This window comes from Topomyia yanbarensis, chromosome 2 (genome assembly GCF_030247195.1).
Source record: "Topomyia yanbarensis strain Yona2022 chromosome 2, ASM3024719v1, whole genome shotgun sequence".
Classification (NCBI taxonomy): Eukaryota; Metazoa; Arthropoda; class Insecta; order Diptera; family Culicidae; genus Topomyia; species Topomyia yanbarensis.
In genome coordinates this window covers 190,020,355-190,033,121 of record NC_080671.1, presented here as the reverse complement: position 1 = coordinate 190,033,121, position 12,767 = coordinate 190,020,355, and the positions used below count along the sequence as shown (strand labels likewise).

General features: G+C 39.1%; 1 protein-coding gene across 10 annotated transcripts in view; it reads left to right on the top strand.

Annotated features, from left to right (window-relative positions):
* The window catches only part of LOC131682492 (tyrosine-protein phosphatase Lar), a 487,937-nt gene that overhangs the window by 390,607 nt on the left and 84,563 nt on the right, over positions 1 to 12,767 (top strand). For all 10 annotated transcript variants that reach the window (XM_058963998.1, XM_058964004.1, XM_058964003.1 and 7 more), the window contains 2 exons: positions 6,637 to 6,787; positions 8,259 to 8,395. In XM_058963998.1, coding sequence (XP_058819981.1) covers positions 6,637 to 6,787; positions 8,259 to 8,395 — 288 coding nt within the window. The remainder of the gene's footprint in view (positions 1 to 6,636; positions 6,788 to 8,258; positions 8,396 to 12,767) is intronic.

Below are 12,767 nucleotides of genomic sequence, written 5' to 3'. Positions count from 1 at the left end.
GCGTTGTGACGATGATTTTGGCGGATTGCACACTAACTTCATCATGTTTGACTGCTGATTATCTAATAAGAGTTGCTTAGGAAATGATAAGTTGGAATTCATACCAATCCGAGCCATATTAAAACCTCAACAACATGATAGCCATCATTGCCGGCCGCCCCCATCTCTATCGTTCATGGGGAAGGATAAAGGATAAGGTAGACGGGAAGTGTTGATGCTCCACCTACTTAACGGAAGGACGACGATTCATCAGACTCTTCCATAGGTGTCGCGGAGTTGGTGGTTTGGAAGGGTATAATGTCTAGGATTCGCTCCAAGAAAACGATGCGACCTGTAAAGCATATTTTACTCGGTAGTTGTTTAGTTAGTCTTCGAGTACACGATCACTCGAAAAAGATGAGATCTTGTTTAGTTTTTGGTTCTTTTTAAACTCTGGGCGGCTGGCCACCGAGAGTATCCTATGTTCCCTAAACAAAAGCAATTTCAACTCCACAAGGCCGACCGTGGGAGTATTGCCTAGAAAAGCTAATCTTATCTGCGTAATGGGTCGGATCACTATTTATTGCAACAGTATTTAGACAGAATTCGCTACTTCTTCTCTACGATATATTTATTGGGTTGAAAACTACCGAGTGATAACACATTATACAGGCATAGAGTTTAGATAGCGCGAGATGTTATAAATCAAGGAAAGTATTTATTATTTTCCATATAGGATTGTTTGTGGAATACAAGTATACGAGCGATAATAACGAACACTGAAGGGAAATATAAAGGATTGTTAACCTGATGCGCGGGTTTGTTAGCATTAACGGAGCTTGAAATTAGGTTTATAAAAACAAACGCGGCGAATTTTCAATATGTATTGACCCGTGATCATCGATACTAGTCAGATTAAAATCTTATTGGAGCTATTTTCCGATCAATTATTCACTTTAACGGCAATGTTTTCTCGACTAGATCTGTTCGCACCCTCTCATTCTGCTACTATCGGCAGAAGGCTGATAGCACCCAGTCGTCGCCGGTCTAAGGACCAAATGTCATCAATAGACTTAGACTCGCGTGGAGGCATGAGATAGGAAACTTTGAAAATTTTGTTATCCCACAGTCTAACGACCTAAATTCTTCAATCAATGCATTGTGTAGGGAAAACTGAATTCTCCTAAAAGAGCTATATATGTTGTGCTAGGCCAAAAATATCGAAAATAATTATTGAATCTTACTCTCAATAGCGTTTACTCAAATTTCCAACGCGACTGAGAACTAAGAACTGAAATTGCAGCTCTTAATATCCCGCTTCCTCTGAAGTGTACGCGTGCATTGTTCAAACTATATATTTTCGATATATCATTTTCTAAAAGTGACTTCTCAGTGGTATCTTTGATTTGAATTATTATTGCTAATCCTATCGACAAAGAACATAATAAATCTCTCATATTTCGTCAGGGAAAATCATTTTCATTACTGGAATTTTTTCGCGAAACTCTTCGATAAACTTCCGTTACCCGCGCTAGTGAACTGGGTGCACGCTACTCTGAAAATTTAGCGAAATCGGCTTAGGGCACTAGAGGGTATCGTTCAGAGCCATTTGCGCGACTATCGGTGGGTTAAATCTGTAAAGAGTACTAAAAACTGAAATAGAAACTGCGTTGTGGAGCGACGGTCACTACTCCGTTTATTAAAAAAATAATACAAATAAAAATTTTCAAATGCTTTATAATTTACACAACCTTATTTGGGAAAGTTTGTTTAATAAACTTTTGAAGTATTGTATAGGGAAATGCTGAAAATTCCTGTATTTTCTGAATCCGCAACATATATAAACCCTTAAGTATACGTACCAATTAATTTAGGTAACCAAAGGTAAGGTCGCCAAATTTTGGAATATATCGTTAAATTAACCCCTTAACATTTGATGTAGTTCGATGCAATAGAAAAACAATCCTCAAAAATAGGATAAATCTATCAATGTGGGACACAGTGAATAATAAATACAGACCCGTTTTTATCAGCCCCATGGTGTATTTTAGGCTGACGAAATGGGGACATTGACTAAATCAGGATATGTTTCTTTCTTTCTGTATTATAAAAAACCGAAGCTGTTAAAATATTCTTGTCTAGTCCCTTGATGTAATCTCATAACTATTTCTTACTATTTAAAATAAATTTCCTCGAAAGTGGTCTTCCAGCGCACAATTTAAAAAAGATTTGATTTTTTTTGTTGAAAATTTTCGTCTTTAAGATAAGAAAAATATTCTCAAGAAATAATTTAGTCGAATTCAGCCTTGTTCGTCTGCTAGAGCCCATCAAACATGTTTTCATATCAAGCTGATAAAATCGGGGATAGACTAAATCGGGGGCTGATCGAATCGGGTCTTCACTGTACTATAATAGATATAGACAGTATTCGAAGAAATTTCTTTTGGACAAGTTTAGAGCGACATTGTTTCTACTTACTTGGAGTCAGCGGCGTAGCCAAAATTTCGGTTTGGTGGGGGTTTGGTGATAATCAAACTTACTGTCAAAATGGCATAATTCTGAAAGCGTCGAATTCACGTTTTAAAAATTATTGAGAATAAAGTTTTCAAAAAAGAATAGCAGACTTCGTGCCTTTAGCAAATTTGTCGAGACTGTCAACTAAATTAGTTTGAACAGTGAATTCTCCATAACTACTTCTAAGAGAAATGGCCGCCAAAATTATTTTATCAGGACATCATCTGTCCTCCGTACCGTACCGTGAGAACCGGTAAAGAGGGACAAGTCAGTCTTGGTGGACTTCAGTGATTCGTAGTTATGCTGCCTAAGATCGACCCCTATCAACAGAAGGCAAAAGTTAGGCCTTTTTCTAAGCATTCTGCCATTCCTAATTTTCCGATCTGTATACTTCACATCCTTGCTCCCATTTGAGTACTATGGCTCTAAATTTTCATAACTTTCCCTACCCAGTAATCTCTAGCTAATTGAAAGTCGTTAAAGTGTATTTTTTAAAATTTAGTTAGATAATGTTTTTAAATAGCTCAATATAATTTTTATAAATTGTACTCACAATTTGGTTTCCGCAAAACAAATTCGCATTCGCAATAGAATGTATATAAAAGATTGATTTATATTTATATGGAATGATATGCTCCTAACTTTTCAAAGGGTTGCAAAACTCTGATTTTCTGGTCTACCTGTCTGTCCTGTCAGTCGTTTGCTTCACCAGCCATAGGTTGTCAGATGTGACGCAACTGGTGTAACACTCATTTAAACTCAGTCTGATTTGCGTACGAGGGGTATTTGTCCACAACATCCTCCCCCACGTGTCCCTTGAACTTCCAGTTCGACGTCACCTCCAGCACGGACATGTAGCAAGGCCAGCTTAGTTACAGGTCCATCACGCCTAACCGTACCCTCAGAATCGCGCACGTCAGCCCGACGTGGTGTGCTGTCTGTACCCGGATAAGTCTTTACCACCCGACCTCTAAACCAACGGTTTCTCACTCCCTCACCACCAAGTCATTTGGTTCGTCTAGCCATAGGCTGATACTCCCTCAACTAGCGCCGCCAAAAAATGTTCAGTGTATGTTGGATTTGGTTCCAACTCCTCGTCAGTGCCATTCCCTCGTGCACAGATGTCTTCTCTGGTTGTTTTACCCCAGTTGAGTTCAACATCAAAAAATGATTTGGCGTCAGTGGTTCATGAGTATCGCTCGCGATTGGAACGAAGATCAAAGGGCACGAATTGATCATGCACCTGGCTTCAGCTAGCACTGTTACCAATGCTTCTTTATCGAGCTTCCGTTCCAATGGCAATGCACCCAAAGCGACCTTAACTGAACGAACCATTCTTTCCCAACAACAATAACACACAGTGGAGATTGCACCCGCCGACTGTGAGGAGCAACGTTCCCATCTCGAATTATTTTTCAGATTCAACATTGGTTTCGCTATAAAATGACTAAGAACATATGCTGGTCTAAGTTCTTCCTCCGACTCCTTCGTCTCTTTTGTCTGCAATCATTCGGCCACTCTTGCTGATCATCACACAAGAACAATGATCCCATCATTATAGGCTATCTGGTCCAAAGGATGGACCTCGTCCCCATTTCGTGGCATCGTCAGTGACGTTGAGTTCAGGTGGGACCCATCGCCATTCTGTAACAGTTGATTTAGTCAAAATCTCGCTGATACCGAACGCAACGAATTGCCGATAGCTACGTGGATCAGACTTAGCATTTTAATGTGATTCATCTTCCTTAGGACCACTGCTTCCATCGACCGAGCACTTCCAAGGGAATCTTCTCATCCCAGTCAGTTCTCGCCCTCCAGACATCTTGGATAAGGATTTTCTATGAATGACAAACGCCGCCACCAGTCCCATGGAGTAGTAAGTACTCATCACCAACCGCACCATTTCCCGTTTGATGGGCTCTACTTCACCTTCAATCAGCGTGCGAACACGGTCACTCTAGTTCTATGAAAGGTATAACTATCTTCCTTCGGTATCCAGACTGTACCCAGCAGACGTTTAGCTTCACCTTCTCCAACGAATCGCTTCATAGTAGGCGGGTTGGTTTCTCCGATCCGGTCCATCACGGTGCGCTGGTTCCGCATTATGAACTCACCAGTGGCATGAACTTTTGCCACCTCTAACACCAACTCAACAGCTTCATCAGGGTTGTCGAAACTATCAAGGTAGTCATCGACGTAATGTCTTCCTTTAATCGCTTTAGCAGCCCTGGAGTAGACTTCCGCATGTTCTGCATTCTCATTTTTCGCGAATTGTGATTATGCAGAAGAACAAGTTGCACCAAAAATTGCTACGTCCACCACCATCCATTGGCAAATCTGGCGAGTCTCTCCATTTGTATAACTGTGCGCTACGATCTTCCTTTCGAATAGCTATTGGATGGAAAATCCTCCGCGCAATCGCGGAATCCACACATCACCCGCAGTAATGGTTCAAGTAAATCTGGACCGCTCAACTACTCCGTATTCAATGATACATCCATTACTCTGGTTGCCGTATGTAACCCATCTCTTTCATCTCAGCTATCTGTCGACGCAAGATATTGTATAGCTCTGGATCTCTGCTAAGCCGCTTCTCGAGGCAAATCAAACGTTTCTCTGCCATATATTACTATCTGGAAAGTTGACGACGTCATTTTTCAATAGGAGACCGGTTTGAAATCTATCACTGTCAATACGTACAGTTGTTTCTTCCAGGATCTTTCGGGCTCTTGAGTCTTCCTCACTCTCCTCTCGACAGTGTGATAATCCCCAAACTTTATAAAGCAAAGAACCTTTGGCCATAGGCGGGTAGATCATCATCGGCTGTTTTCGCGTTGATGTGCATCTGACGGTGAGGGAATCGGTTATTGCTCCGTAGGCTTCCATATACAGCCCATCGAATGCGTGTTTTAGTTGCGATCGGTTCACCGATACATCTTTCCCGTAGTTTCAGGGTGACCAGCAAGTGAACATTATTCACTTCAATGATCAATCCAGGGTTTGCAGCTGTAAAGCGTTTCACTGGAAGCCCCTTGAAATAATCGAAACGTTGTTCCATCTCGTTGAAGTTGATCTCTGCCTTATACCGCCGATCACAACCGTCAGGGGAAACATTCAGTGCCACTTGTTTTCTATCGACAAATAGTTTTTTAAACGTAGCACGCTATTTGCTGGCCTCCACCGCATGATAAATAAGATTTTTGCACTTTTTTCCAAGGTATGCTTGAATTACGACTGTTCGACTCGAGATGTACCTGCTTGCTTCCTGGGATCACACTTGACCGCTGCATAAATGCTTACGAACGCCTTCTCCTTCCCTTCACGGATCGCCTACAACTCTGCTGGTTGCAGATGCAATTGTCATCATATAATCTTCAAAGTTGTTCAGGTCTTCCATCGGTAAATTTTGCTGGTAAATAGCCCAGTTAAGTTTTACCGTGGCTAGATGGCAATGTTTCTATGAGCTCCTGCAACAAAGTAGGATTCTACAGATGGTTTGAGCATCCTATTGCCTTTAAGTGCCCGCATAAGTAGCGCACCATCATACCAATGCTGAATATACCATTACGAAACAGTTCGTATTTTATACGGTCCATCACAATAGAATCATATAAATAAGTCTAAAATAAGCAACAAAAGCGCGAAGCTGTTGTTTCATAACAATACCAAAATAGTCTAATTCCGACGCAACCTCAATATCAATACAAACCAAAATCGCTACATGAAAGAACAATGCCTCGATTTACTTTGTTGCCAAGCCCCCGGTTAAATGATTCGAAAATCACAGCCCGTCGGATTTGCAAAACCCAGTTCCGGTCCCACAAATCCGCTGGAAAGTGCTCCCCCGAGGAACCTATCAGGCCAACAGAACACCATCAATTGGGTAGCCTTTGTCATGTTGTGACACCTTTTCGTCCTCACGCCCCAGTGTGTGTGTGAGTGTGGAAATGTGCGGTTAAACTACTTTACATATATGCAAATTATGCACATTCAAATGTGCTCACTTTTCATTTACACGTCCATCACTCAATTCACTCGCACCTCGTCCACTACTAGCACACGCGGTCCGTCGATCGCATTTTCGTCGTACTCCGCATATATCGTTGTTACTGATATTTTCTTTCTTTTTCTATATTTTCCCAGGCGTTCCCTCCCAGCCGAGTAACTTCCGTGCTACCGATATTGGCGAAACAGCTGTCACTCTCCAGTGGTCCCGGCCGACTCACTCAGGCGAGAACATCGTACACTACGAGCTATACTGGAATGACACCTATGCAAACGAGCAGCATCATCAGTATGTATTAATGTTGTTTTATGGCGCTTTTGCTTCCGGAAAACACGAAGCGTGGTACCGGACCACCCCACCGAGACGGGTACACGAGACCACGAGGACAATCTATGCTGACAATAAATGGAATGCTTTAGTTCATTGCGATGCAGTGAAATGGGTGATTTTTGAGCTCCCACAGCTGGGGCTTTCGGACAGCCACGATGTATGGACATTCAGATTTTATGAGGGCTTTGTCTAACCGACTTTCATTGCACTCTGGCAGTGAAAGTCAGAGGATTTGAAATAATTTACAAAATGTTGAGAAGAGGAATGCTTGAGATTTCATTTGGGTGGTCGTGTTTGCTTTTTTCATGGCAAATATAATTTCACACTCGAAGAGGAACAAAAAAAACGAGAGCGTTTGTTTTGTTAAAATGTAATTGTATATATGGGGTTGTCTGTGGTTTGTCTCGGTTAACCATGCGTCTCCATCAAAATGAGATTCAAGGATTCGAATGGTGGCGCACGAGTCATCGTAATTTTTTCATTCCAATTACTGAGAAAGCATCAATTTCCGCGCACCTAAGGAATGGTACTTGTAATTTAGCGCACCGCATTTTTTGGATAATAATCTCATAAGAACGTGAACAGTAAAGTGTGAACTGATATATTGAGTCGAATAGTAGTCCACAGAGGGAAAACATAAACTGTAGTCTGTGAAAATTGCACGGCATAGTTCACTAGTTTACATTCCAAGTGCACTAGTTTACACTTTGCACTACATTTCTGTTTCGACAGATTTCGCAGTCAATTCCTAGTTTCCATGGCAATTGCAGAGTTAGCACATCACAACAATATCACATATTGTTCGACAAAAATCTACAAATAAGTTCTAGTTACTAAACTTAAAAGGTAATACTGTGGCCAAAAAACAAGCCATGATTTATGGAGACCCACCGACTTTGATATTTTTTAAAATTACTTATCTAGGAGAAAGCTCTTCGTGTTTTCCGAGTTCAGTAGGCCTTAGTGAGAGATAAGAAAAAAAATATAAACTAGAGCTACAGAGGTTTTAATCAAACACCTTCAATTTCGATCTTCTCATTCTGGTAGACTTATTTATGTTTCCAAAACCGCTGTTGTTTTATTTCGGAATTCAATTTACTGTTACTAGGTAACAGCTTTTAGGAACATCGTTGCTGAATAGCATCACATAGAAAGTAGTTTTTGCGTGGTCATTTTTCTGCTCTTTTGACTATTTCCCGCTATATTCATTATATTTTCAAGATGTCGAAACATTATTTAATTCGACGCGTTAGGTTATATCAAATTAAATTAAAGTTTTGTTGAGTTTCTATTCACTGCAAATGAATAATATTTGACCGTAGATTCTAAATGCTACCGATCTATTCGCACTTATAACCAAACAACAACATCCCAATCATCAAAATAACACCCAACAGAAATTGATCGATCATTCTCTCCGAACTTCCAGGCGCATCCCTAATACCGAAACCTACACGCTGAGCAGCCTCTACCCCGATACTCTGTACTACTTCTGGCTGGCGGCACGCTCCCAACGGGGCGAGGGTGCCACAACTCCGCCGATTCCGGTTCGCACAAAGCAATACGGTAAGTTCTCGCCATTCTCTTTTTATCTTTCCAACGATACTACAACTGTGAGTCATTAGAGACTGTTATTTTGATTTTTGTTCGAAACGTTAGAGATAAGAAGTGAGATTGTTTTTGAAAGTTAAACAAACATATATGCCCAGTGCCCAAATAAGAACTATAAGCTAAAGAACATCCGACTGGACGTTGTTTCCGCTGAAAGCTTTAATAGCGAGTGAACTGTAGGGCCACGTGGTTAGCACATTTTTTGAACTAGATGATGACAGTATTGAATGCGATGAAGCAACGTACCAACTGCTATGAATAATCGGTGAACAATTTTGGATCGAGTTAATTTTATTTTCGGTTCAAATTCTTATTATCCCTCGCATTTCTAATCCATGACCAGCTTTATTGAGTTCATACCTTCTGTTACGTTTAAATTTTTGGACTTAATTGCAAATGTGCGATAAGTAAGTAAAATCTTTTTCCGTTTCTGTGTACTGTGAGCGAGTGTGAAAAGAGTGTAATTCGAGCGAATGAATGAAACTCCGCCATGTGAGCGTGATGAGCGTGTACGGCCATACGGCTCGCTTCACATTATTTCGTTTAATACTTTTCATATCCAGTTTTTGGACTATTCGTTGTCAGCGGCAGTTTGAATGTTTTATTCTGGAAGCAATTGTTTTTCCTGATTTCGTCATTCGAAATTGCATGCCCAGAGTATACAGTTCTTTATCGATGGTTGTCTTGTGTTTTTCTGTTGCATTTTTTTCCTTTTTTTCTGGTCCAGATTTTCCCCCTTCAATGATGCTAGTCCAATGCTTTGTTCCTATGTTCGAATTTTGAAAGGTTTCCTTTTCACCGTAATATGCACTTAAACTGCACTGATTGATGAGCACTGGTTGTGTAAAGCACCTACTTTCAATTCTCGTAATAAGTTTCTTTGCACTGTAGTTGGTTTTATTTTACAAATCATGGCCAATGTAGGTAATTACATTCGTCGATATTAAGCGTATTGAGTACAAGGTGCTAGGAAATACTATATTTTCTCATAATTGCGTTAGTTTGCTTTGCAATAATTACTGGTATTAGTTTGTAGTCTTCTTTCAAGATTAGATTCGATTGATTTTTTGTTCATCTAATTATGATGTGTATATTATGGGATAAGTAAAAGCTAAAGTCAGAATGTAAGAGAAAAAGAAATGCTCGGCGGACAAATTGAATGGCTTTTATTTAATATTTACTCACTGAAGCAGCTACAATGAAACCAAATTACCGCACACTCATCGTAGCCCAGGGATAACATAAGGGTGTGTGCATTGGGTCAGAATCCCAAGGGTTGTTGCTTCGAATTCTGCCTCTGGGGTAATTTTTTTCACATAATTGCGTTTGTTTAAATCACCATTTTGATCTGTTTTCTCCGTTGGATACTGCCAACAAAGCCCCGTGTTTTTATTGTTAAACCGTGTGATATATTATTTACATAAAAATTGTTATGGTTTGGCATTTTCATTTGGCCATGTCAACCTAGGATACCACCATTCCTGCGGGTTAGCTTGATAGTACATTCAAACTAATACTATTATATATGTGCCTTTTTACAAACTTTTGAAATAACTGATTGTAAATGTCATACCGGTAACTATTTCATAATTCATCTTTTAGTAACCTGAAAAAAATTTGGAAATTTCTAAAACGTTACAGAATGTACGTTTGTTGAAAAAAAAATATATAGAAAGGTCGTACACACCTTCCCCAGTCATCATTAAACTAATGAGACAAATGAGCTGATACTCTCCCGTAGTGTAAACGGGTAAGAAATAGATCTAAACCTCTTCACCTGGAGGGAGGCGGGGATTGGGTTTAAAATAATATTAGTCATCTGAGAGGTTGAAATACACTCACTATATAATACGCAGAGCAGTTCTCTAACCAGCGCTGTACCATTAATAAAATAATCACTAGACAACGCATTTGCATATCCATTCGTCACCAGATAGCGCCACTGAAAGTTCGTTAGAAAATCAAAGCAAAAATGTCTAAGATATACTTCCTTTATGGCTGTACTGTAGCAATAGTTATTTGGTAGTGCGAGAGTCTCTAAGCATGTTGCGTTTAATTCCGCTTTTTCACACGTTCATTTATTGAGCAGTTTCTCCGTTACCCCACTTAAGACTGTTCACTCGAATGCAGCAATTTTCCAACCATTCCTGTAACTTAGCAAACATTTCTGTCTGATTGGGCTTATTAATATTATGTTCCCAGTAATCTGGTTCTGAGGTACAGTTCTGTAATAGTAGCTCTGTTACATTCCGGTATATCCTATTAGGCATACGTACGTTAGGCACAATAGACTTTAGGCATAAAGACATTATGCATAATGAACGCTAGGCATAATGGACATCATGTTGATGCATCACTTACAAGAACTCATTTTTCGATGGTGATGGTGTCGGCTGGCAAGAGCGTGAATGTTTTTTGATCTTGTAGAATTGCGCTGGATGTTGGCCAAATTCTAACTAAAAATCTTTGTTCAAATAAAAGAAGCAGATCGTACTATTTATACGGGAAAACTTATTTGTAGTTAGGTTAGGAAAAATACATACGCCTTTCATTAGTACTTACATACGCTTATTGAAATTGTCCAAGAAGAATATATTTGCCTTGAAGAGCAGCTCATGAAATGATGAAAGATAAATTAAATTATATTATCTATTCAACGAATGTACAAATATTGCTGCTTTTACAATAATTTCCTCATATTATTCGTTTCAGTGATTACATTCTTCTTGCAATCAAATGAATATCCATGTACTGTGTCGAAATAACATCCGTGGCCTAATGCTTAGTCTGTCTAAAATATTGTAATTGTACACTTCGTGTACGAACTTAAGCACGCTATTTCGTACCAAAACACGTGCACATGTTCGCCTGCACAACCGAACCCCATGTACGTACACGATGTGCGTACACGTAGGTTTGAGGCACCAGTTTTCTCTTTCTCACTGTCAATATCACTAGCGTTGACTCTTTTTGCCTTGTGCGAATCGTTCTCGTGTACGCACCGGTGTACGCACACGAATGTTCGAACTAGAGTTCGTACATCGTTCGCTTGGGTTCAATGTTCGAGGCGAACCTGTATATCGAGACGAAACAAGTTTGAGGTTGAACGCGTGCACGAAATTTTGTACACAGGTACAAAATTGTAGATGTTCAATGGGAAGTCTGTTGTTGATTTTGCAGTCTCTCGTTAAAGCTATACGAGAGGATGGTTGTGGCATTGCATACATTGTCCTAACCCGAAAAAACGAGCGTTAGATTAAAATCTACCATATTTTTTGTAAAATATGCCTATCGTGCATTATGCTTAACATACATTATGTCAATCGTTAATTATACCTAACGTACATTACGCCTAACGTAATTATACCCAACGTATGTATGCCTAACATACTTACGCCTAACGCTACGAATGCACAGTGATCATATAATTTAGGGGGAATTTTTACTAAAATAAACAACTTAGCCTTATAATAACCTTAGGAAAGTGGTTATGCATTGCAAAGTCTTTCTTCTCTTTCAAATTGCAGCTAGGATGATTATAACTTTAGCAAGATCTAAAATTGAAATTCTTAACGGTTTGAGATAGTGAGTTAATAAATTGTTTTATTCATATAACTCCTATAGTTTTTTTTACACTGAAGTAACCGATGGACAACATCAAGGATATTTAAAGGTGCATAATTTATTGCAATACACCACGCACTAAACTATTCACGTTACAATGTTATGAGAACTTTTACATAAAAATATAACTTTCTCATTATCTTCGATTTGAGCAAATAACATTAAATATTAGGGGATGAGCATAGCGTAGTTGGTAAATCTATTGCCTTGTACGCAGCTCACCTGGGTTCCATTCCCAGTCCCGCACATAGGGTTAGAGATTTTCCCGAAAGAGATTCCTCTAACCCGAAAAGAGCCGAATGACCATAAGGTTGAAATTAAATATTGTTTCTTTCATACGAAATATCCTACTATTTAGTATAAATCATTAGAAATTAGTAATGGCGATATTTCTTCATATTATACAATATTTATTAAAAGAATAGTCTTTTTTGTAAAAAGTGCTTATAACTTTCTATCAAATAAAGCTATAGGTTCGGTGTTTTAAGATAAATATTTCTGAAGTCATTAACATAATTAAAAATCAAAACTAAAAAAGTTATATACTGTTATGTTTGTGAAATGTCTTGTAAAATTAAAAGTATAAGACATAGTGCTCCAGTATCTCCGACAAAATTTTTGAAAATATAATAAAATTCGTCAATTCTCTGGTGGACTGCAAAACGCTATCTCGAACCATTGAAAATAAACTTTCAGTTTTTTT